The 26664-nt window shown below is 47.0% G+C and overlaps 2 protein-coding genes across 5 annotated transcripts in view; one reads left to right on the forward strand and one right to left on the reverse strand.

Annotated features, from left to right (window-relative positions):
- Positions 1 to 19154: 19154 nt before the first annotated feature.
- Positions 19155 to 20955, reverse strand: LOC139041486 (collagen, type I, alpha 1a-like). Its single transcript, XM_070493723.1, has 2 exons — positions 20032 to 20955; positions 19155 to 19606 (listed from the first exon to the last, which is right to left on the reverse strand). Exon 1 carries the CDS (start codon positions 20584 to 20586, stop codon positions 20050 to 20052), a length of 537 nt encoding a protein of 178 aa, XP_070349824.1. The 5' UTR covers positions 20587 to 20955; the 3' UTR covers positions 19155 to 19606; positions 20032 to 20049.
- WAPL (WAPL cohesin release factor) overlaps positions 20680 to 26664 on the forward strand; it is a 76198-nt gene continuing 70213 nt past the window's right edge. For all 4 annotated transcript variants that reach the window (XM_044759905.2, XM_044759916.2, XM_044759910.2 and 1 more), the window contains exons 1-2: positions 20680 to 21111; positions 23931 to 24451. In XM_044759905.2, the coding sequence (XP_044615840.2) occupies positions 23953 to 24451 (499 nt within the window). In that variant the 5' untranslated portion in view covers positions 20680 to 21111; positions 23931 to 23952. The remainder of the gene's footprint in view (positions 21112 to 23930; positions 24452 to 26664) is intronic.

Genomic DNA, 26664 nt, shown 5'->3' on the forward strand with positions numbered 1-26664 from the left:
CCTAATGTTCCACCTTAAGAAAATGGAAAAAAATTCCATCCAACAGCAGCAGAAAACACATTCTTCTCAAGTGCACATGGAATATCCTCCAGGATAAATCATATGATAGGTCATAAAACAATTATTAGTAAATTTAAGAAAATTGAAATCATAATGACTATCTTTTCTGACCTCAGTTGTGTGAAACTAGAAATCAACAACAGGAAGAAAGCTGGAAAATTCACAAATATTGGAAATTGCACACCACACTCCTGAATAACCAGTGGGTCAAAGAAGAAATCAAAATGGAAATTTAAAAATATATCTGAAACAAACAAAATGGAAACACAACATACCAAAACCCATGGGATGCTGCAAAAAGCAGTTCTATGTGGGAAGTTTGTAGCAATAAATACCTACATTAAGAAAATGGAGGGGCTGGCCCCGTGGCTGAGTGGTTAAGTTCGCACGCTCCACTGCAGGCAGCCCAGTGTTTCATTGGTTCGAACCCTGGCGCGGACATGGCACTGCTCATCAAACCACGCTGAGACAGCGTCCCACATGCCACAACTAGAAGGACCCACAATGAAGAATATACAACTATGTACTGGGGGGCTTTGGGGAGAAAAAGGAAAAAATAAAAAAAATCTTTTAAAAAAAAGAAAAAAAGAATGAGCTATTAATACATAAAACATGGCTGAATCTCAGAAATAATCTGCTAAAGTGAAAGAAGCCAGACAGAAAAGAGTACATACAAATCTATAGTTAGAGAAAGAAGATATATGATTTCTTGGATCTGAGAGTGGTGGATGGAGATTGCCTGGGAAAGGGCACAAGGGAATTTTTAGGGATGATAAAAATGTTCTATAACTTGATTATGGGTTCTGGTTACATGAGCGCATACACTTTTCTAAACTCATCAAACTGTACTCTTAAAATGGGAACATTTCATTGTATGTAAATTATGCCTCAATTGAGCCGATTTTTAAATTTTCAAATGGGTTTGAAAAATATTTGCAATTCAGATCACAAAGGCCGATCTCTCTAATAATAAGGAACCTCTAGAAATCAAGAAATCAAAGACCAACAATTTAATTTTAAAAATACAGAAAAGAGCCAGTCCCGATGGCCTCGCAGTTAAAGTTCGGCACGCTCAGCTTCGGCAGTCCAGGTCCAGTTCTGGGCGCAGAACCACACCACTCATCTGTCAGCAGCCATGCTGTGGTGGTGGCTCACGTAGAAGAACCAGAAGAACTTACAACTATACGCAACTATGTACTGGGGCTTTAGGAGGGAAGAAGGAAAGAAAAAGAAAAGGGGGAAGATAGGCAACAGATGTTAGCTTAGGTCAAATCTCCCCCTGGAAGAAATTAAGTACATAAAATAAAATGTGGTGTCCAGATTCTAGGAGGTCTAGACAAATTTGTCAAATTTGGATGGAAAGCATTACTAAGGTTGATAACACTTGGTTTGATGAGAATATCTGAACCGTCACATTTTTCCATGTGTTGAACAACCACTAGATGCTGCTCTAGGCTATGATATGGCTCCCAAACAGGCCACGTTTGCCTTTTCTCCTTCCTGCGGGGAAATGACAAACCCTCACTTAAGCGTTTTGTGTTAGGACACACTTGTGGGCATTTTTACACCAAGCAAAGCCCAGTGAACTGGAAACATCGCCTTGTCTGCATCTTTTGAGCAGAGAGTTGGAACTGAGTCTACTGAGTATCTTCTCTGGGCCAGGCAGTTTTCAAAAATCTTTCCATTCAATCTCTGTGCAGAGTGCCTTCTCCTCCCCGTCCAGATCTGCTCTCCACCCACCGTGTGCTCCAGAGGCTGAGCTGTGGACACAGCACTGTCCACACCTCCTCCTCTGGCTTCCCCTTGGGCGTGGCCCATGGGGGCATGAGCAGGAGCGGGCACACAGGGAGAGCACCTGAGGCCTTTGTTCTCCAGGTCCCTCTGCAGGGGCTCTGCTGGCTGGCTGCATCCTGCCACCAACGGTCCCACCTCCCGTAGGGTGGCCTCTTTGTCTCCAGGTTTTGTCTTTCAGGCCCAGGGGAGGTGACGACCCTATTGTTCCTAGTCCCGAGTCCCAGAGTACTGCATTGTCCCTTGTGGTTACTCTACACCATATTCACACCTTTGTAAATAGTCCCTTTACTAAACTCTCCTCAAATTACCCAATCGAGTATGTCATCTGTTTTCGGCCAGGCCCCTGAGCGATGTAATCGCTGAAGAGACAGGGAGTAACTCATCCCAGTTTAAGAGTTAGTCGGTGGCATAACCAGGTTAGGAAACAGGTCTGTCTGCATCCCTTGCCAGGTCAGACTGCATTGCCCAGGAAGCAGCCTGCTTGAGAAGGGGGCAAGTTGGGCACCCTGGATGAGCTCCAGCACCGGGCCTAGAGAATGGACTCTTCTACTCCATGTCCCGGACCACTGCACATCCAGGGTCCAGTCCCCCTTCTGTCTTCCCTGAAGTCGGTGTGTACCCTCCTCATTACTCAGCTGTCGTTGCATTTGCCCAGGAAGCCTTTGCTTGCAGAGCCCAGAGTACTCTCCTTAATAGCTCCTGTGGTGATTTTTAAAACATGTCTACAAATTTTTGGAGATTCTCCATCAGGCGTGGAGTCTAATTCTCCTTTCCTTTAATATGGGCTGTCCCTAGTAATTTGCTTCTAACAAATAGAATACAGAAGAAGTGATGTGGCATGACTTCTGGGGCCAGGTCAGAAAAGGAAATCAGCTTCTGCCTGCCTCTCTCCTCTTGGCACACTCATTCATGGAATCCAGCTGCCTCACTGTGAGAAGACCTGGGCCACGTGGAGAGGCCACATATGGGCAATCCAGCCGAATTCCCAGCTGAGGTTCTAACTGTGAGAAAGCTTTTGGGCCTCAGCCATGGTTTGACTACAACTACATGAGAGATCCTGTCAAGAACTGCCTAGCCAAGCCCAGCCAACTCCAGAATGGAAAGCGATAATAACAATAATAAAATGATTGCCATCATTTTAAGTCACTAAGTTTTGGGATAATGTGTGACACAGCAACGGAAAATGGATTAACTCCTTTCAGCACAGGCGTGGTGGAGTCACCAATACTGACTCTCTTTGCTATGTCCAATGTGTTTTGGGAGACCCACTCTTCTCTAATTCTCTTTTCAAATGTCCAAATCTCCAATTTTTAGTTCCACCATGATCTTGTCCTGGATTTTGCTCCTGGATACTTGAAAAGTCAACAACTTCTTGGGATTAAATGTACCTGAATTTTTGTTCAGAACAAGTTCATGTTCTCGAACTTGGTTTTTTTCACTAAGTAACATATTGTTGACAACTTCCCAAGTGAGTAAGTATAGATATCTCGCTTTAAAAAAAATAGTTCATAGCACAAATCTCCCATTTTTAAGAGTTTTCCCAAGCTGAATATGCCACCAGATAACATCTACCTACTACCAGAGAATTTGTTCATTCATTCATTTATAAAGCCATTCTCTCACTCACTCATTCAAAACACCACCAAGTGTTCACTACATGCCTAGTGGTAGTTTTTGAGAATATCAAGAACTTTTTAGAACTCTAAGCTTAATTTTATAGAGACAACTTTTGCTTAAGTTAACCAGAGTTGGTTTTTAATTTTGCAGTGAAGAACCCTAAATAAAACAGCAACTCACATGAGGTGTGAGGTGTAAGCTAGAGACTCTCAAGGAAATGGAAAGAATCTGAGACTGGTCATCTTCCCTAGGTAGGGTGGAAGATAATCGTGGTAGGCAGCCTTTAAGATGGCTCCCAAATATTCATGCTACTATGTAACTTGGACGTAGTGACTTGCTTCTAACAAATAGAATATGGCAAAAGTGATGAAATATTTCCATAATTAGGTTACAAAAGAGTATTACTTCCATCTTGTTCTATTACCTTCTTTGTTTGCATGCTTTAATGAAGCAGGCTGACGTGTTTGAGAGGTCCAAATGGCAAGGAACTGAAGGTGATTCCAACCAACAGTTCACAAAGAACTGAATCCTGTCAACAATCGTGTGAGTGAGCTTGGACATGGACCCTTCTCCAGTCAAGCCTGCAGATGAGACCACAACCTCCACTAAGACCTTGATTGCCCACCTTGTGAGAGACCCTGACATAGAGAATGAATACACTGTACCCAGATCCCGACCCACAGACACTCTGAGATAATAAGTATGTGTTGTTTTAAGTTGCTAAACTGTAATTTGTTATGCACCAATAGACAACTAACACAGTAATTATTTAGGTATGGGAACTTGCAAGTTACGGCATGTGGTGATGAAATAAGTGATTTAACTACTGCTTAGGGTTACCCATAGGGAAGTCTCCATTGAGGCAAGGCTCTGGGGCACCCAGTGGCTGCCCCCAAAAGCATCATATAGGAAACAAGGACTATGGATGATGCCATTGCTTTGAACTCTGCTGGACAATTTAAGGAAAGAGATTAATAAGCAAAAGGTCATAAATTCTTGTTCCTCTTCCACTTCCTTTTATTTTTCTTCTTTCCTTCTCTTTTCTTCTCTTCTCTTCCCTTACCTTCCTGAAAACTTCAATGCCAAAGGCATTACATAGAACAGAACTGGGAAGATATTTGTGCCTGGAGTGGAAGAAACTATGGAGGCACAGAGTGGAGTACTGGCAATTGGATTGGGTAAGAAGAGCATTTGTGTAGGAGGGCTGCCCAGCATGGAGAGTTAGAACTTGAGCTGGCCGAGGAGGTCATTGACATAGGATGGCCTGCCATAGGTGTCAGAGCCCATGAAGGGCGAGGACAGCACTGCAGAGGAGTAGCTCGGTGAGGATGTCACAGCCTTAACAGGGTAAAGAAAGTGTATGTTATCTCTTGCTGCATAAGAAATTACTCCAAAACTTTATAGGTTACAACAATAATCTTTTACTATCTCACAGTTTCTGTGGGTTGTGAATTCAGACAGGGCACAGTAGGAATGGGTTGTCTCTGTTCTGTGCTGTCTGGGGCCTCGTCTAGCAGACTCAATGGCTGAGGGCTGAAATAATCTAGTCTTGGTTGAGGCTGGCGGATCTGCTTCTAAGGTGGCTTACTTCATGCCTGGAAAGTCAGTGCTAACAAGTTGGTTTCTTTCCATGTGGGCCTGTCCACATGTGGCCCCCACCACAGGACTGTTAAGTGTCCTCACAACACGCCAATGGGCTTCCCTGAGAGCCAGTGATCCCAGAAAGTGAACCAGGTAGAAACTATCCTTTTAACGACCTAGCCTAGAAAGTCAGATGGCATCGTTTCCATCGTATTTTATTCATTAGAAGCGAGTCGCTAAATCTAGCCCACAGTCAAGGAAAGGAGCATTAGGTCCCACCTTTTGAAGGGAGGAGTATCAAAGAATTTGCAGACATATTTTAAAACCACTACAGAAGACAGTGAAGGGTGGCCTGGGGTGGGGCCTCAGAGCCTGAGCTGGGTGAGGAGGGCATACCCACAGAGTGGAAGCCTGGCCTGGGTTTTGAGAGCCCAGGCAGGATGAAGAAGGCATCCATGTGGGAGAGACAGACTGGTGTGGGGAGGTGGAGCCCATGCGTGTTTGAGGAATGTGCTTGTGCGGGTGTGGGAACAGTTGGCAGACGGTTTGCATAGAGGGGATTGATCACATAAGTAAATGTATTAAGGATAACTGGAGCTAGATTGCTGTCAGAAGAGTGAGTTACCAATATGGAAAGCAAGAAAACCAACATAAATCCTGTGACGTTGGATTGGTAACTGGAAGTATGACTGTGAACCCATGATTTTCAAGATAGATGGATAGATAGATAGTCAGATGAAGGTGTGCGTGTATTTCCTACTGCTGTCCAGGGGGCCTGGAAGAGCACAGTCCTAATAGCAATGAGTACACCTAGCACCCAGAAATATCATTTCCCCTAAAAGAAGCCAGTATTTCTTAAAGAAATGGCAGATTCCAGACTAAGAGCAGGGAATATACAAGATGAGCCCAAAACATCTTTTTGCACCAGAAAGCAAGGAGTTGCTTAAAGAATGTGGGGATATGTCCAAAGGCCCTATGCAGCATGAAGGGGCTCCCGCTGACCAACTCTGGGACAATTTGAGCCAGTCAAAATGAATAATGACATTAAGTAAGTATAACCCATTGAAATAGAATAGGAAAGCATGAGTTTATACCATACGTATTAATAAATGAGGACATTGATGAGAAATGAGATAATTACTGAGTTCCAAAGTATCCATAAAATGCTTATTAATTTCCAAGGGAAAAAGGTGACTTTATAGTAGAGAAGCTTGGCAGACACCATCTTACTTAAGTGGGCAAAGTCAGCGTCATCAGTAATGTGACAAATCAACAAAATCAGAATTCCTGCACCATCTGATGGACGCAAATAGAAGAGCACAGCATCACTCCTGCGATACCCAAATCTAATCACGAGGAAACAGCAACCAAACCAAAATTGGGGCCTACAACAAAATAACTGGACTCTCTCAAGGTCAAGGATACAATACATCAAGGATATGAAAGTTAAGGAAAGACTGAAGAATTGTTCCAGAGTGAAGGAGATTAAAGAGACATGAAAACTCAAAGCAAGATGCCAATCTGAACGGAATCCTGTTGTTCTAAAGGACATTACTAGAATATTTGGCAACTTGAATGGGGTCTGAGGATTGGATGGTAGTAATGTTAATTTCCTGACTCTGATGTAGGTTGATTCTTTGCAGGAAATACACATTAACTCAGAGTTCTAGGATAGAAGTAAGCTCTAATATCCCAAGGCACCCAGAACATAATATGAATTAACTCTCCCTGGAGCACGATGATACTAAGTAGGTACCACCCTTGGGGGGAACTGGAATAAATAGCCACACAAATCATTTTCTCCTCTTCTGTCATTCAGTTCAGAAGCTCTGGTTGAGAAAGGCTGTGCTTTAGTATTACAGGATGACCAGGTCAGCAACTTACTCTCGAATGGTTCCGGAAAAAAAGAAAAGTAAATCTGAGATTGTTTCGAGGTTAAAAAGAAAGAAAATGTGATAAATGCTTAATCTAACACATGACCCAAGGACTTTCTATGATTGTGCTGAGTGGGTCTCTGACCTCTTGTTGCCCCACGGCTGAGGCAGCCAAAAATCAGACCCGAAGTTTGAGCAGTAATTTGATAAATTTCAGTTTCACGTGAATTCACAGCCGCATGGTTTCTTAGCTGAAAGTTCAGGCAGGGATGAGGAAAGAGTAGGAGTCTTGAAAGTGCAATGAGGTTTACACACTCCTAACCACACTCAGCCTCCTTTGTCTAAGGAGCCACCTGGCTCAAAGACCCCCTAGAGACTCAGGAGTGAGTCACCCACAAGAGAAGGCCAATCGTACCGGGTGCTGGATCTAGACCTACGACCAGAACTGTGGTTCTCAACTTTTGCTGCATATTGGAATCACCTGGGGAGTCTTAAAAACCGCTGGATCTCAGATTGCACGCCCAGAATTTTGATTTAATTGTTCTGGGGTCTGATTTAATTTGGGTCTTAGCAGCTCCCAAATAGATTCTAACTTGCAACCAAGACCGAGAACCACTGAACTAGAGATAAGGACCCAGCATGGAGGTCACATTGCAACATAAAACCCAGGGGCAGCCTCATATGCAAAAAGAATTGCGAGATTTAGCCAATTCTCAAGAGCAACATACGTTATTCGGAATTCCACATGGGAGATTTGTCTCTTCTCCCATTGTTTTTATTGATTCGATCATTTATATCAGTATAGATTCATGGATATTTATTTTATATTTTGGGTTATAATCCAACGCTACTTTTCTTGCTCAAATTGCTCCTGCTTTAGCCATTGGGAGTTCTTTGTCCCTTTGACTTCCATGTCCCTTTGACACCCAGCATTGTGGGGTTTTGTTTACTTGTCTGTTTCTCAGTACTTCTTTCCTTTCTGGTACTACTAGATACTCCAGGCTTATCTTGTACATTTCTTGCCCCATTCCTAGGATAAGCCATTTCTTCTTGGGGCCCTGGTTCCTTTCATCGGTATTTGCAACCAAGATCTGAGAGCTAGGTGTAACTTTTATATCCTGCCACACTAAAAAAAAAATGAAAAGGAAAAAAAGTGACCCAAACAAAAAGGCTGTTAGAGACCCCAGGGCTAACGACCCCCAACTGGCATGTGCCCAACCTGGGCATCCCTTTCCTGGCTGTCCTTTGAGAATCAGGGTGGGAGGCTGTCCTGACCACCACTTGTTTGGTGGGCTTCCTTCAGGTGAATAGCAGCCTGGCTCTGGTGGGCACTGACAAAAGTAACAAACGATAACGTAGTAAGTGTTCAAAAAGAGTAGAGTAAAGGGGCACAGAGGAAGGAGAAACTAATGCAGAGGGGAGGACCTGGAAGAAAATTTCAAGCCTTGAGAGCAGCTCAGGAAGTGCTGCTCGAGAGCAGACGCCATGGCTGTCATCTGTCAGACCCCAGGCTCTTGGTACCCCCTAACCCCCAATCCGCTGCCTGGCCCACAGCAGACCCCCACCAGCACCTGCTGAGGTCCCACTTCACTGAGTTCAGAGCAGCCCGCAGAATAGTAGCAGAGCCCTCAATTTGGGAAGCCCCACAGTTCTCCAGCCCTGATGGTTGTTCTAGGAGGAAGAATCCTGCGAAGTTTCTGATGCTTAAGAACTCATTCTGTGTGCCTTCTTGGGATTTCTGAACCATCCTGGGTGGCATCTCTGCTCAGAGCAACATTTGGGAGATTTTCTTGGGGGTGAAGTCATCAAACTGGTCCTGAGTCAGCAAGGCAACTTGATAAGTTCTGAGAGTGGCTGGACTAATGGGGTGGGGAGGGGAACGGAGAAAAGCCAAGAAAAGACCCTGTTCCGAGGGTGTGGAACTCTCCGCGGCTGAGACACCCAATCAAGACAAAGGCTAGGAGGCAGCAGTGGGCTACCCAAGAAAGGTTTAGCCAGCTGCTAAAGCTGTTGGGAAGTGATGGACCCCACTGTGGTGGAGGGAAAGACCTTTAAGGAGGGGAGCATTCCTGTAGGCAGACTGGCTTCTAGCAGAAACACTGAAGCTGACAGCCCAGCACCCGCTGGGGAATAACAAGTAGGCTAGCTCGGAAGGAGAAAGAGGTCTAAGGAGGGAAGTCGAGTCTGGGAAGGTTCTGGAACAGGGGCTGGATATATTTCATGGCCTGGAGCCTGAATCCGGTGCCTTCAAGAGAAAACTACAGGCCCCAAATCGCGTCACTTGTGCTAAGGCCCATGACACCAAAGCTAGACTTAATACCTGACCTCATTGCAGTCCCAACCTTCCCCAGAAATGCAGTCTTCATCAACCAGTCTAGAATTTTGCGTCTGCACCAACGAGGTAATCTGTCACGCGCGCCCTCTCCGTCTCCCCTCCCCCGCAGAGGAAGAAGGGGGATCTGCATGATAAAGTCTGGCCCTTCCCTTCCCCCAAGAAACGAGGTGACTCAGCCTGAAACAATTCTTTCTTTTCTTTCCTTAGTAACTTCCTAGCCCTAGGCTCGTTCCGACTATCAAAAACCTTCCATCCTGTACAACTCCTGGGAGCGCCCTTGTACTTGTCGGGATGTCTGTCCCCTGACTCGCGAATAGCTTAATAAAGCCAATTAGATCTTCAGATTTACTCAGTCGAATTGTATTTTCTGACAGCGCAAAACTGGCAGACGGTCTGCATTTCTCAGGGCACAGAGTTAGCACCACATGCCTTTCTCAAAGGTTGAGACTGCTGAATCTGCAGCATCGGGAGACCCGCCGCGGCTTCTGGGCAGAGCGAGATAAAACTGGAAGCTGCCTGGGATCCGGCCTTCCAGTTTATCAACGAGGCCTGAAGTCGTGTGGCCCTTAGCTCACTGGTGCCCCCTAAAGCCCTGGCGGGAGGGAAGAGGGTATTAGTATACTTGTCCTCATTTTACCCAAACTCATCGCCTCATTCCCTTTCCACAATCCTAGAGGTCCTCCCAGGGGTATCTCTGTGATTCCAGATAATGGGGTGCATAGCGTGAGGTGAGTGCGGGAGACCCTGCGTGCTTTCATTCTCCAGGGGAGACCCAGGAGCCTGTCCAGAGGGAGGCCAAGGCCTGGGGAAGCCCGGGGCTCACAGTTAATTATAATCGCGACTACAACTTTGTAGAGTCTATCGGGGTCGCTGTGGGGACAGGGGCGGAGAAGAGGCCACGGGCTCGGAGGTCTCGGGGTTTGCAGTGTCGCTCAGCTTCAGCGGATCAGCTTCAGCAGGACCGAGAGAGCAAGGCAGACGTGAGCGCGGGGGAAAGCTGAGCGCAGCACAGCCGTGCAGGAACCGTGCCCCTGGCGTCGGAGAGCCCTGGAGCGCGGCGCGTGGCGGGGTGGGCACTGCAGCCGGTGACGCGCCACTAGGTGGCCTCGGGACCCAAGGCCCGCTCCCACTGCCAGTTCGCGCCCAAACCTCGGGCTGCGCAGGCCGCGCCTGGATGGGACGCAGCGGGCGGCAGGCACCCAGGTGCGAGGTGTCCACTTCGTCTGGGCTGGCGCCGTGCCCGTCGTTGCTAAGCCCTTTTGGACTCAAAAGCCTCAGATAAGGAGATCAAAGCCGAGGTGGGTGTGGATGGGCCAATCTCGCCACCTCTAGCCCGTCCCCAGCGGCTCCAGGCGCGGCCCGGGCCGCAGAGCCGGTGCGCCCGGGCGAGGGCAGCCGGAGCCCCAAGACCCGCCTGCGCTGGTCGCCCGGAATCCGCTCCCTAGCCGCAGACCGACAGCCCCTCGCAGCCGCCGGGCCATCGATCAGGCTAGGAAGTGGCCGCGAGGTCATCCGCACCACAAAGGCGGCCGGGAGCGGGGCCTTCTGTCTTGTAAATATCGGGTCCCGCCCCCGGGCAAAGTGGAGCCCCGGGGGAGGAGCAGCCCGAGGCAGCCCGGACCCCTCCCTCACAACCCCGGAGCGCGTTCATTTGAAATGTTAATGTCTTGAAGCTTCCCCCTTGGCCTGGATCTGTCTCCTTGAAAGCGGTGAAGCCTTTGGGATTAATAAACAAACTGGCATTTGGCTTGGGTGGGAACCGGGTAAACATTTGTTGGTCTAAAAGGGAGAGGCAGATGTACGTAGACAAACGCGGGTAAATTATTACAAAGCCCCGGCCACTCGCTTTAAAAGGACTCCTTTGTGCACCGACTCCGGGAGCTGGAGTTTTCCCTAATTCGCACCCTCCAGGGCCCGCCAGCGCCGGAATCCGGGGCACAGGTGGAGGGCGGGGCGGGGCTGCGCGCGGGCGGAGCCCAAACCAGGCCCCGCCCGCAGCTCCACCGCCGGGCGGCAGCTAGGACTCCGGATGTCGTCACGCAGCCGTGACCATCGCGAAGTTGGGTGTCTGGCCCGTAGGCCTAAGGCTAACACGCCCGGCCACCGCGCCCGGGGATGACACAAGGGTGTCACAGCAGGTGCTTTAAAAAGCCGTGGCATGCTTTTCTCTGCCCACTTTTGATAGTTTATCGGGTTACTCCCAAAATATTGTCAAGTTGGATCGCTTGCCCAGTCAGCTGCCAGCCATGATGACAGTACCCGTGAACACTTTGGGGGCGCTGACATTCTGCCAGGAACTGTTCGGAGGCCCTTCACATGGATCAACCTGTGAGGAGGTGACGCAAGTCACAGACTTGCCTCTTTCTAGAACAGGTACATAACCTGCTCTCCATCCGTCCTTGTGGGATGAGAGCGAATTGGGGCATGCGCCCCCAAGGGCAATGGGGTCTCAATTGTGCAGGCGTGACTCCCAGGGCGCGGGGCTGGTGTGCGCCTGGAGTGGCCGCTGAGGTCACCAGGGCACCACTGTGGTTCTGGAACTCTGCCAGGCCCCCACAATTCTCCAACTTCTGCGTTCTTTAATCCGGTAAATACTCTAAGCAGGCGCTGCCTCGTCTTCCAAAAGCTTCTGCCTCAAGCTGGGAAAACCCAATAGAGGAATGATCACTTTTCAACCATGGGAAACCGAAACACTCATACATAATAAAGCAAGTCGCACAAAGGACAGAATTCTTTGCTACTCTCCTGGGAGAGGCCCCTCAGCCCAGGGGATCTTCAGAGCTGCCCAAGCTGGCTATCCAAACTATGGGCCACGTGTGGGTTTATACAGAGGGATGGAGGCTGGCTGAGGAGCCCTCCTACCCAAGAAAAGGCTGGGGTTTATCGCCAGAAGAAATTCATAAGCATTTCTTAGAAATCCCAGTTTCTTCTATTTTTCTGCCCCAAAGACCAGTTGTGGACCCCCTGAGGGCCACAGGGACGGGAGGAAGAACAACTCATAGCTGAGGACCCAATGGGCAGGGTGGAAAGAGATTGTACACCTGCTGAAGACCAGGCGCTGTGGCCTTGAGTTGGTGTACAAGCCTGGCCTTGTGTGCATCTGTCTGCCCCTCCGCCCTCAGTGCTCACCGACACACAAACTCCTCCCAGGTCTGCTGTCCCTGCCTGCAGGCACTAGACCTTCCCTGACTCCAACCTGGCCTGTTCCTCTAAACGCGCCTGAGCTCTCAACCAGATGCTTCCTCCTCCAGGCAGCTCTGGATCTCCAGCCTGAAAGGACAGCGGAAGGATGGAATTCCTCTGCTCGGCTTGATATTGAGGGCCCAGGATAGCACGTGCTTCATGCCTGTGACCTTTGGAGAAAGACGCCTGTTAAGTAGCTGGGTGACCTTGGGCTAGTTAGTCATTTGTCTTTGTACAGTATGTGTTCCTTGAGTTTTCCTGAGAAGTGGTTGGATAATAGAACATCCTGAAAAGGAAGGGATGTAGGGAAGTCTGCATTGTAAACTCAGCACCTGGGAGCCTACACAGGTGTGTTCTCACGTGCTCTCCTGAGGCTCTACTATATGATGGTACAGAGAGGATAATGTCACTGCCATGCTGTCTTCTGCCTTGGAAGTGAAATACCTGAAACCGAATCACCCTGGCATCTTGGCTTGGGTGAGCAGCAGTCAGACGCAGATTGGCTTTCAGGGCAGGTGACAGCCCAGGGGCCTCTCTCCTATCATCGTCGGCAGGCAGTCAGCTAACACCACCTCCCTGTTGGGATGGATCTTGCTCCTGGCAGGGTAGCCCGCTTCCTTCTACCTAGGAGGTGAGCCCAAGCAGATCTTCACTGACATTCAATAGCCCTGTTCTGCTTCCACTGTTTCCATCTCAAGGATATTAATCCTAGCCGGCCTGCAGCTATCAGAATTTTTTTCAACATTTCCAAAGTTAATATATACATTCATCATATCCATTTTCCAAATTTACTAGAAAGAGGCATGAAAGGCCAATAGGACCAAGATGCTGTATGCCCAGTATTCTGTTTCTACTTTTAATTTGGAGCCTATGGAAACAAGGACGAGAGGATGACTGACTTAGATGGGAGGGTGTATGACTCATGATAAGGTTCCACCTGTGAAGAGGGAGAAGGATGCTCCAGGCAGGAGACTGCATGAGTCCTGCAATGGAAGCTTGAGTCCTTCGGTACAGCTGGAGAGGGGAGGGGGTGGGGAATGGGGGTGTGGGAAGGTGCCAAACAACTGTAAATGCGAATGCAAATACCCGTGGATATGAACTTATTTCTGGTAGACGGGGGAGGTTGCCAAAGCTTTTTTAAAAGAGGGAAGTGGTTTACTAAGTTTATGTTTTAGAAATATTCTAGTGGCGGTGCAAGGGTCAATTCGTTCTTTTTTAAATAGACTTTTTTAGAATGGTTTTAGGTTCATAGAAAAATTGAGCATATGGTACAGAGTTCCCATATACCTCGCTCCCCGCCCCCACAGTTTATTATTAATGTCTTGCATCAGTGTGGTGTATTTGTTACAATTAATGAACCAACAGCAATATACTGTTAAACCCATAGCTCACATTCGGGTTCACTCTCTGTATGGTACAGTTCTCTGGGTTTTGGCAGATGCCTAATATCATGTATCCACCATTACGGTATCATACAGAATCATTTCACCACCCTAAAGAAATTCCCTGAGCTCCACCTAGTCCTTACTCCTCCCTCCCAGTACCCCTTGGCAACTGTTGATCACCACAGTGTTGCCTTTTCCAGAAGTCATGTACTCGGAATCATATAGTACGTAGCTTTTTCAGACTGGCTTCTTTCTCTTAGTAACATGCATTTAAGTTTCTTCCACGTCTTTTTGTGGCTTGATAGCTCATTTCTTTTGCTAAGTTTATTTATTTATTCATTTTTTTAAAAGATTGGCACCTGAGCTAACATCTGTTGCCAATCTTTTTTTTTTTCTCCTTCTTCTCCCCAAACCCTCCTCCAGTTGTGTATTCTTGGTTGTAGGTCCCTCTGGTTGTGGTATGTGGGATGCCGCCTCAACATGGCCTGATGAGCAGTGCCACGTCTGCGTGCCCAGGATCCGAACCTGCGAAACCCTCGGCTGCTGAAGTGGAGCGCGTGAACTTAACCACTCAGCCACGGGGCTGGCTCCTAGGTGACTTTATTTTTGATATTTTCCTTCAACAAATATTTACCGAGCTTCTATATCATGCTGTCCAATAGAAAAATAATGCAAGCCACAAATGTACTTTTTCTAGGAGCCACATTTAAGGAGGTAAAAAGAAACAGATGAAATTAATCTTAATAATATACTGTACTTAATATAGTCAAAATATTATTTTAACATTTAGTTACTAGAAAAATTCTTGAGATACTTTATATTCTTTTTCTTTGGTACTAAGCCTTTTGAAATTCAGTGTGTGTATTATATTTTCAGGACATCTCATATTGGACTAGCCCTATTTCCAGCACTCAGTGGACACACATAGCTGGACAGTGCAGTATTGTGCTGGGTGTCAAGGAGAGAACAGGGAACAGGATGGGCAAGGTGTCTGCCTTCACTGAGTTGACAGTCTGGTGTGGGAAACATGTAATAAAGAGGTAAATAATTTTGGAGAGTGTTATTGAGAAAATAATACATCGGTATTTGAGGGATTGGGAAGCTGACTTAGATGGCCTGGGGAGTTAGGAAAGCCTCTCTGAGGCTGAGACCCAGATAGGAGGCATTAACCATCAATTATCTATTGCCACAATAATGCTGTATACACTAAACCATTCCACAAGTCAGAAGCTGAACATAGTAACTAGTTATTATTGTTCATGAGTCTACAAGTTAGCTGGGCGGTTCTTCTGGTTGCAGGTGGGCTCCTGCATCTGTGGGCGGCTGCAGGTCAGGCAGGTGGCTGTGCTGATCCTGGCTGGGCTTGCATGTTTGGGGTCTGCTGGCTGTTGAGTGGTGTAGGATGACCTCAGCCCTTTTCCATGTGGCTTCTCATCTTCCAGCAGGCTAGCCCAGGCCTGTTCTCACAGTGGAGGCAGGGATCCCAGAGAGACCGTGGAAGCCTTCAAGGTTTCTTAAGGCTCAGGTTCAGGACTATATCACTGGAGGCTGGCCTGGTTGCACAGTGGTTAGGTTTGCACATTCTGCTTCGGTGGCCCCGGGGTTTGCCAGTTCGGACCCCAGGTGTGGACCTACTCACTGCTTGGCAAGCCATGCTGTGGCAGGCGTCCTACATATAAGGTAGAGGAAGATGGGCACGGATGTTAGCTCAGGGCCAGTCTTCCTCAGCAAAAAGAGGAGGATTGGTGGCAGATGTTAGCTCAGGGCTAATCTTCCTCAATAAAAAAAAAAAAAAAGAAAAGAACTATATCACTTCTGCCACATTCTCCTGGCCAAGGAAAGTTACAAGGCCAGCCCAGTTTCTGGGAGGAGCTGCGAAGTCACAATGCAAAAGGTGTACATACAGGGAGGGAGGGAAAATTCGGGTGATTTTTGCAATTAATCTTCCATTATACTTAAAAAGCTTTTAATTCCACCAGGAAGTTACAACAATTCCAAACTTGTATGTACCCAATAAAATATCCTCAAAATATAAAAACGAAAATAGAACCACAGGGAGATGTTGACAAAATTACTGACAGTGGGAGGTTTTAATGTACCTTGTGCAATTATTGATAGGTCAGGCACATCAAAAAGATTAATAAAGATATAGAAGAGTTGAACATATTTACAAGGTATGCAGTCAAAAATACTTATGGCACACTTTCTGTGTGTGAGGCACAATTCTAGGTGTGCTGGGCATACAGCAGCGAACAAGTCAACAACCCCTGTCCTCATAGAGTTTATATCCTAGCGGAAGGAAATAGATAACAAACAAGTTAATATGTAAAACAGACATGAAGACTGCTGTCGAGACAAATGACAGGGAAAGGAGATCTAGCTGGCTGGGATGGCAGGGTGAGGATTTAATTTAAGCAGCATCAGGGTAGGCACCACTGAGGGGACACAGGAGTGAAGACCTGAAAGAGGCAAGGGAGTGAGATGTGCCTATCTCCAGGACTGGTGGAGGGAACAGCATGTACAAAGGCCCTGAGGCAAGAGCTGGTTTGGCAGGTTCTAGGAGTAGACAGAGGCAGGCTTGGCAAAGTGGGAAGGGATAGGGAGAGGAGTAGTCAGGGGCCAGATCATGCGGGGCCTTGTAGGCCATGAGGATTTTGGATTTTAGTCTTGGTGATGGGAAGCCCCAGTGGGTGAGGGGAGAGGGGTGACATAGAGCATTAGGGGTGAGGATCCTGGGGACAAGAGGGCTATTTTGAGACAACGGTCAGGTAGCCAGACCTCTTACAGGTTGCTGGGTACCAATCCTTGTCAGGCAACATGTCCCCAAGGAAATTCCCTTGCTTTGTCTTTCAACTACCTAGACAGCAGTTTATTCCCCGAAGGATGTCACCATCTCGGGAGAACATATTCCAATTATCCTGGAAAACAAGGTAATTGGGTTTATAGTCGTATTCATCTTCTCAATTCTCGGAATGAAAACCTATCCAGAGCAAGAACAAAAGGTAACTCCAGAAACCAGTCCTCTCCCCACTGGGAAAACCCAGCCAGCAATTTATGCAGCGCTGGTTATGGGAAACTCTTGTGAGTTTCAAGTCACTTTCAAGATAGAATCTTACATGAGAGAAGGAAATAAAATGGGGCTGTTTATTCAAATATTTATTCAGCCCCTACTGGGTGCCACACACTCTTTGATGTGCTGGGGATACAGCAGCAAACAAGGCAGGCTGATTCCTGCCTTCATAGGGAAGCGAAATACATAAGAGAAACACACAAATATGTGACATGTTAGACGGGGAGATAAATGCCCTGGAAAAAAAGCAAGTAGGAATAGTGAACATTTGGGAGTAGAGGTGTTGCAATTTGAAACAGGCTGGTCAGGGGCAGATTACTTGAAAAGCCTTATCTGTCCAGTATGGGCAGAGCAGAGAGAAGGGCTGGGGAGTGTCAGAGACGTAAGGGCAGGGCCTGGCCCACATCTCGTAGGGCGTTGTAATGCAGACACTACAATGTGCGAGGGTGCGATTTATAATTTTATTCCACATTCTATGACAAGGAAAAATTAGCCGATGTGGTAATTTCTGACTTCTAGTTCTCTGAATTCTATAAGATGTAATATATTTTACTTCATATTATCAGAAAAAGACTAAATAGCTCTATTTAGCAGTTCCAGTGCTGGCAGTTCCCCTGCCTGAGCTAGAACAATGGCACAAGAGATTCTTCCACTAGTTTTCTCTGCAGGAATTTTTTTTTTTTTTCTTTTTTAGCTAAAGCAAAGTATGAGTCCACCTGAGTGGCGCTCAAGGTCCCAGGGATTCTGCCCTTCTCCAGGCAGCACACAGGAGGGCAGCCTGCAGCATCAAAGGGCACGAGCTTGGCTCAGATCCATGATTTCAGTTTGGGGCATAAATAGGACATTTAATGGGAAAAAAACCCCAGACATCTGAGAGCTTGCATAGAGGCATTCTAACAAACAAGAAAGCATCTACCAGCTACCTGGCGTCTGTGTGTGAAGCAGACTGTAATGAAGTGTGGAGCCCAATCTAGGGGGTGGGGGTGGGGGTGGGAGATGGGCCAGTGGTGGAGTATAAACTGAGGGAACTAAGAAAACAAAAGCAATAAAATAAAAATAACACAAAACGCTGCTTGCCGGTGCATCCTCCATGCTGGAGTCCAGCTCGCTCACTCGTGTGGAAGTCAGGGCTGTGGTCAGGGAATGGGGTCGGGGGTGGGTTTCAGGGCATTTGCTGGCCTCAGAGGAACTGGGGAGGTAAAGGTGGTGGTACAGCCTGAAGGCCGACTCTGAACTTGCTCGAGGAGGGGCGCCAGAGTGGGCAGCCTCCCCTCCGCCTAGTGTGGGACACATGAGGGTGAGAGTTCTAGCACAGAGCTGCTCACTATTCACATATTAAGCTTCCACAGACTAAACACACACCCTTCTTTACTTTCCAAATCCTGTACCATTTTCTACCAGATTCAAGAATGTTTGTAAGTAATAATGGATACCTAATGTTTAAGAAAACGCTTGACTCCCTCATTAGTTACAATACCTTGAGCAGATGCCAATCTCTCCATTTCTTCACCTGTAAAACAGGGATAACAGGCAGGGATGCAAATGAAGCCTTCCAGAGAGCCTGGCATCACACCTGAGGCATAGTAGGCTCTTAATGTTCTCCCCTCCCTGCTCCTGACGAAAAGGATTAGGCTGCTGTCAAATGCTAGGGGTATACTTTAAAACAGTGCTTGTCAACCTTTAAGGTGTGGGCCAATCACCGGGGAGAATCCTGCAGGTTCTGATTCAGTGGTGTTGGGGACAGGGAATCTGCATTTCCAACAGGCTTCCAGGTTATGCCTATATGGCTGACTGGTGATTGTTCGAGAGCCAGAATTTAACACTACTGAGCTCCATTCCTTAATACAACTACCACATAAAGAGCCCTTAAAAGGGCTCCACAGATTGTCTATTTCTTTAAAAAATTAACTCTTCCACTTCAGCTTCACGCAGAGTCACTGGTCCAGCCAAGCGCCCAGCACCAGCCAGGCCAGAGCATCAAGAAGACATCCTTTGGTCCTGGTGGGTTCACAGCACCCTTCTACAGGAAGACCTTGCAGTTGTCTCTCCACCACGTTTAGCTTTTTGATCTTAGCCTTTGCCTCTGAGAATAATTACCCCTTAATTAGCACCCACCACCGTGTCATCTAAATAATTATAGTAAGTGCAGCTTGCACCTCTGCCGGCAATCTTCAAACAAACTGATAAAACAAGATCCGATGCGGATTTTTTAAAAAGACAAAACTGACCCAAATAAAAGTCAGGCACACACCACCCACCGCTCTCATTCACAGAAACTACGGAAGAGCTGATTTATTTTGAAACAATCAAGAGAAAGTACTGATATGATCTTTGGGAAATTGTAAATGTCAGAATATAAATTTTACAAGCAGTCGCGGGGAAAGTAAGACTATTCACCCACGCTAAAATCCACCTTAAATTCCTACTGGGGAGGGCCACAGGATCTCTCAATTATTTTTTCTTTATTCGGAGTTTCCCGAATATATTGGCCGAGCCTGGTAACTTCTGGATGCACTCAAAGTAAATTAGCCATTGTGGAAGAAGGGGCACGCTTTTCACTGCAAGCAATCAGTTTTCTAATTTCCCAGGTGGATCTCCATTAACCACCCACCAAACAGCAGGGCCGTCCGAGCCCGATGAATCATGCATCTCTCTTAGGGCAAACCGATGGTCCTACTCTTCAGCACGCCGTTTTCCTGTTGCAACCCTAAATACAAAACACACACACACAGACACAAAACCCAACTTTCTGAATAGGTTAAGACACTAACCCAGAAAAAACCTCAAACAGCACAAAAGAGCGTACAGCAAAAAATACTCTTTCCTTCCATCATCTCCCACCTCCCTATCCTCCCCAGAGGTAATCACTGGTTTATTTCCTTGAACTTTTAATTCTGGAAAATTTCAGAAATACAAGTACAGAGACCGACATAATAAGCCCGTGTGTACGCATCCCGCTGGCTGGCTTTATTCTCCCTCGCCCAGTTTTTGGAGGACTTAAAGTAAGTCCCAGAGACCAGATCATTTACCCGTCGAAACTTTAGTATGTCTTTTTTTTTTTTTTTTTTTTTTTTTAACGTAACCACATTACCGTTATCACACCCAACAGGTTAACGATAAATTCCTTAGTACCATCCAGTATTCTCGGGGTCACTTTTCACTGGTGCGGGACACAAGGAAGAACTGCGAAGGTAAGGGCCCAGGGGTTGTACGGGGCACATTCAAGAGCCGGGGCTGACGTCGCTCGCGGCCACCGCCGTCAGATGCCCAGCACCCCGGGCCTCCGGGTCCCTGCCGTCGGTACCTGCGCCGGGCGCGCGCCGGCCAGGCAGGGTCGAGGGCAGCTCCGAGCCCCGAGCTCCCCTCCTCCCTGCTCCCGGGCGGCGGCCCCAGCAGGCCCGGCGCAGCTGCACAACCCGCCGTCCCTAGACACCGGCGGGTCCCAGGAGGGGAAACGATTGACACAGCTGCCTGCACTGCGCCCCCGGCCCTTCCCCGCGGCACCTGCGTCTCCCGGCGGGGACGGGAGCGACAACGGGCGCCCGGGCTCGGGCGGGCCAAGCCCGCCGCCAGCACTCCTCCCGCCGCCCACTCCCGCGCCCAGCTCTCAGCCCCCGCGACCTCGCGGACCGGGACTACAAGTCCCGTCGGGCCCCGCGGCCGGGCCAATGGCGGGCGCCGGAGCATGCGGGGCGCGGCGCCTGCGCGGCGGTTTGAGTAAGCGGCCGCGCGATTGGCTGCGGGGTCGGGCGGCCGCGCGGGGCCTGTGGGAAGCGGAGTGACGGAGCGAGCGGCTGTTGGAGGAAGGAGGTGGGGGCCGGGAGCGCAAATGGCGTTGAGATGGTTCAGGGCCCTGTTCAAACTCCAGCGCTGACCATTCACCGGCGGAAGCGGCGGCGCAGGAGGCGGCGGCGGCCCAGCGGGGGCACGGAGCGGGCTCCGCTCCCGGCTCCAGCGGCAGCGCCCGGGGAGGCCTAGGCCCGGGCCCGGCCGGCGGCGCTCGAGGCGGGGAGGGAAGTTGCGGTGCCGCCGCTCCTCCCCCCTCCGCCGGTTTCCTATTTACCGAGAGCCGAGTCGCGGGTCCCGACGGTGGCGGAGCCCCTAGCCGCCCTTCGCGCGCCGGCCGGCCCTGCGCTCCCGCCCGTCCGGGGGCCGCTGGGAGCGGGCGAGACGGAGGCGGCCCGAGGCCAGAGCACCCGCCAGGCGCCGAGGGTAAGCGAGGTCTCGGGCGGCCGCCTAGGCCCGGGGCGAGCCCGCGCGGGCGGGGGCGGCGGGGGTCTGGGCGCGCGGCAGGCGTCTTGCGCTCCCCCGCCGCCGGCCTCCGAGGAAGTTGGGCCGGGGGGCGACCTGGGGAACTCTCCTTTTCCGCTTGCATTTTCCCTTCTTCCGAGTTCCCCGCGGGCGGCTGCTGATGGGCTCCTCTCCCCAGGCGCGGTCAAGTGTGCCGGTTTCAGCCCCGAGCCCTCCGCCGCCGAGGCCCTCCCCTGCCCGGGGGACTCGGTGGCACAGGCTTCCGGGGCGTCGGGAGCGACATCCCTGTCCTGGGCGGTGGGGGCGGGGAGGGGAAAAGTTGCGTGCGCCTCCCGCCGGCGGGGGCCGCCCCTCCCGCCGCCTCCCCCGCGCCCACCGCCCCCAGGTGAGGCTGTCTGCGGGGTGCGGTTGGCCCTCTCCGGCTTTCGATCTTGCGTGGCAGTCGCTAAGCCCTCGGGGATCCGAAAGACGCTGGGTTTGGGTGGGGGCTGTGTGTGAGGACTTCTCATCCCGGCGCACTTCCCTGAAAAGGCGACCTGGCCGAGGCCGAGGCCCAGCGAGGACCGAAAAGACTGAGTTGCGAATCATTCTTTCCTTTTGAGTTAGGGTAGTCGTTGGAGTTTGAAGCCCGAGCAAGAGAGGCTGTGTACTTGAAATATACGTAATATTTAGTGTCAGATGGGTCTGCGCGCTTATCTTTTCATTTATGCATGCATGTTACACTCTAGGCTTGGATAATGCCGTCGCAATAGTCTGTCCGGTGACTTTCAAAGGCGTTGTGGGAAACTATAGGGGAGATCAGAAGTAGGGGATGTTACATAATTATCTGCCATGTACTGGTCGCTCAGGTTCGACAGTTATTAACTCTTAGCCAAATCTTTCTAATCTACACACTTTGCATTTCACACTCCTTGAAGTTAGAGCATCGCTGACGTTATTTCGTCTTTATTTCGTTGTGTATTGGTAAAAGGCATGGACTCTTAAAAAATAAGCTTGGTCTTCTTACCGCTTAAAATAATTAACTCCTTAATAGCAAATATTCACCTGCAGACTTTGAGCTTGGAACGTGAATGCTTCGTGGTCCTAGGACCATTTATACATTGAGTTTTTCTGGGGTGGGCCTGCAGGAGCTCGAGTCTAGATTTTTGGTTTGGCTTTAGTCAGCGTTTTTAGGTGCTTATCATGTAAGTATATTGAAAACGTTCCAGCTTTGCTGGTGCGTGTGTAAAAGTAAGTCTTCAGATCAGGGCTTTATGTTCTTGGAGAAATGAAAAGAAATGACTTTATTTTGTTGTTCTTGGAGCTGCCAAATATACTTAGTTTTGTTTAGGCCGTACTAAACAAGAAAGACACTAAGATTCTTCAGCAGTGTAAATCTTCAGTAGAAGGGGAAATCGATCTACCTCGGAGAACAGTTTGGTGACATGTTAAAAGGCCTTCAAACAGTTTTCTCTTAATGCAGATGTATATGATGACTAAGTTAATTATTTTGTCACATTAAAATTAGCTTCTAACCAGACATATAGGCATATGTATAAAACTAAGTTTATAGTAAGTCACTATAAATTGCAAAAATTTAAGTTAATTAATAAAGGAAAAACATTTAAAGTATAGATAAAACATTCAGAAGTATGTCAAATATCATTCTGATCGTTGTATTGTAAATTTCAAAGGATGCAGATTTTTTCCAAGCCCCTAAGCAGTTCATTTTTTTCTAATTATATTTAATGTATTGATATTTAAATTTAGGTCAAAGTGTAAGAAACGGGTAAGAATTGATAGTGTTTGAAGTATAACTTGTTTTATAACTTGTTTCAAGTGTAACTTGTTTTAAAACAGTTTGACTCTTGATTTACTGTTCTGAGAATTTTGTTTGTTCTAGTTATTATTATGTAGGTAAATCAGATGAATCAGTTTATCTTTTATAAGGTGAAGAGGGAAATAAAGATATGTTTCTGTTGCTTCATTTAATAATCCATGGACCAGTGTAATATGCTGGAGTTCACCAGCTCCAGAAAATGTAACTCAGCAAATGAGCACAGCACTGTAGGGACAAGGAAGACAGAATAAGTATGCTTTCTTGCGCTTAGGGAGATGAGTGACTGAGGAATATTTTTGAAGTCACAGCTCAAGTGACATTACGCCAAGAATCAGAATCTTTAAGGTTGGGTGAAAAACTGCAGGTTCTAATACATGCAAAAATAACACCATTTTTTCCGGCTTTTTTTAATCCCCTCACGTGATAGGTGCTGTGAAATTTCAAAGAACTGAATTTAGTCAATTATTGGATATCTCTGAGATCCTGAAAAAAATTAACGTTTTGTGCTTAAGATTTTATGTTAGGGGCGGTTACTCTATTTAGATTATTTTTTTAAGGTAAAAGTGATGTTTGTGAGACTAATAAGTAGATTCACTTGAAACTTTAGAGAAAATTGATATTCTATAAGTTAGTTTTGTGGATGCGGTATTATAAATTGGTATGTCGTTATGCGTTCTTACTTTGTAGGTGGCATATGAATATGTACTCATTGTAAAAAAAAATTGACATGTGGAAGTATAAAGGGTAAAAAATGAGCCCCTCTCTTTATATCCCCTCCCCATATTTAACTGTTTTTAGAGATTTGTATCTTCAATGTTGAAAAGCCACATGGGGAGAATCCCTGGGTTCTTATTTTTATATTCACTGTTAGAACTTGTTAGGTATTTGGTGATTATATATTTTTACTTTTTTTTTTACATTTTTTTCCTCACAGAAAATGTCTTACATTTTTTTTTCACAGAGAATATGAAAGAGGTGTCAAAATGACATCCAGATTTGGGAAAACATACAGTAGGAAAGGAGGAAATGGCAGTTCAAAATTTGATGAAGTCTTTTCCAACAAACGGACCACCCTTAGCACAAAATGGGGAGAGACTACGTTTATGGCTAAGTTAGGGCAGAAGAGGCCGAATTTCAAACCAGATATCCAAGAGGTTCCCAAGAAACCTAAGGTGGAAGAAGAAAGTACCGGAGATCCTTTTGGATTTGATAGCGATGATGAGTCTCTACCAGTTTCTTCAAAGAATTTAGCCCAGGGTAAGGGCTCCTCTTACTCCGAGTCGAGCGAAGCTGCTCCGCTGGAAGATGTGACTTCTGTACTTGAAGCTAATAGCAAAATTAGTCATGCAGTGGGGGAAGACAGTGTCGGATCTGATAAGTGCGTGCATCTGGAGGATGCTTTGCTTGGGAAGGAAAAGAGCACAAACCGAATCTTAGAAGATGATGCAAGCAAAAGTAGCTGCACTAAATTAATGACTTCAGGTAAGTTATGATTTCGTTTATCTGAGCTGGGAGAGCTTTGTGGGAGCCGTTTAGTTAAATGATTTAAATTCTAACATGTTATACTTCTTGGGTTTTCTTTCCGTGTTTATGATTAATGGGAACTATAGATGATTTTGTAGAAGAGATTTAAGAACTTGAAAGAAACCAATTGGGGGTTGAAATTTTACTAAACAACTTGGATGTTAATGTTTGCAGACTATTCCTCATGGCACATTTTGGGAACAGCCTTTCATAAAGCCCTGACTCCCATTCCAGTAAGAAACATCTCTTTCTGTTGTGTTAGGATTACACAGTATCTCATTTCTATTACTGTGGAGGATTTGGATGGTTAATGAAAATGAGATGAGCGTGTACGATGAGGATTAGTTTTAGGAGTGTTAGACTTTGCTCCACAACTAGTTTAGAAAGATTGAGGAGGAATTGAGTGGAAGCATAGAAGAATTGAACTTCATTGCAGGTTGAGATTAGTTTGGAGTCTGTGTGGTGCTGGTAGCAACTTGTCTTAATAGATTTTAATCCACAAAACCAGTTGTATTTTTAAGATTTTGGTTTGTAAATCTGGCATCTAGGGTTCATTCCTGAAACAATTTATTTTACCAGTTGTATCTGTACTCCTTTTCTAAAGATTTATTATAAATGATAAAAGACTGAAGAGCTGAGATGGGAGTTGGCGGCGGGACAGCGTGTGTGCCTTGTCAGCAATAGGACAAGGATGGCACCGCAGTTGAAAACAAGCCTTAGTTCTCAACTCTTGGCAGATCTTATTGATATGAAAGGTTGTGTAGATCTCATATTTTGAAAGGAAGTAAAGACGGAGCTTTCCTAGTACTGAATTCTTAAGAAGAATTTGTCCTTTGGAGGCTTAATATAAGGCGCTCCAAACAGTATGATAAAAACCTTCGCTTTGCATAGTTTTACTAGAAATGCTGAACATTTTTCACTTTTTCTCACCCTTGGATGACAGGATGAGCCAGCTGTTATTGTCATTCCCTTGATCCTCCGGGTTAATTCTGATTTGGCTGTCCTTACGCTTTGCCCACATTTCTCCTGAAATATTGTTCATAACTTAAGGTTAGGTTAAATTTTGGTAAAAAGAAAGCATAAGAACTGTTTCCCAGATCAGCTCCTAAAATATATATTATAATCGTAGAACCATGGAGCCAAAATGAACTTTAACTCAGCTCTCCTCATTTTATAGATGAGGCTCAAAGAGATCAGGTGACTGTCCAAGGTCAGCTAGTGGCAGAGTTGGAATGAGATTCATTTACTGATTTTCACCCTGTTGACCCCTACTGTGTGTCCTCAACTGCTAGGCTCTGGGAATGCTCTTCCGCTTCAGTTATCTAGTGTTCTTTCTGCCATGTCTTGCTGTCCTCAAATAGTTAATCCACCGTGTGGGGCACATAGGCTAAAGGAAGGAAGGTGAGGCTGGGGAAGTGGCAAAACTGGTCAAGGAAGGCAGACACAGATTTCTCCAAGTGCTATCTTTTGGAGAATAGTGCATCATTGGTAGTCAGAAGGTATCAATAGGATGAGCGTTTAGGTAGAAACTTGGAAGGAAGTTAGATATTCATAGGCAGCAATTGCCTATATGGCTTTGCTGAAGTTACATCTATACTTGTCCAGGTGGCCATTTGAAGTTGTTTAGTGGGAACTGGAAACAGTTTTCTGTAGAAATGAGATATTAGCTTCTCAGTCTGATGTAACTAAATGTAGTTTCTGGTGCCGATACTGTGAACTGACTGGGAATCCAAATTCCATTGTATTTATAATGTTTGCTAAAAAACAGATAAAAAGATGTTCAAGAACATCTTGTCCCTCGTCCCCTCTCCTTCACAAGGCACCCTTAGTGGGAAGGGAATGGGGTAGCGCTATGAATATTTCTTTTCTTCTCCTCTCCCTTGGCCACCCAGAGCTGCAGCAACCCTGCAGCCCCCAGTAGGATAAGAAGGGAACTTTGAGGGAGTGCTTTTAATTCTCGCGGTAGTCTTATCTTAACCTGTTCTTACACACCATTTATAAGTTTGTATGTGTTTTGTACGTTGGCTATAGTTCTGGAAATACTACTTTATGTGATGACCTTCCTTTTTTTTTTTTGCCTCTCCCCTCTGAAATTTGGGCATTTCCCTGTGTCTGGACTGTTCTTGCATTATGTCTGTGAGATTGTCATTGCCTCTACTCTCATTCAGAAA

This window comes from Equus asinus, chromosome 2 (genome assembly GCF_041296235.1).
Source record: "Equus asinus isolate D_3611 breed Donkey chromosome 2, EquAss-T2T_v2, whole genome shotgun sequence".
Classification (NCBI taxonomy): Eukaryota; Metazoa; Chordata; class Mammalia; order Perissodactyla; family Equidae; genus Equus; species Equus asinus.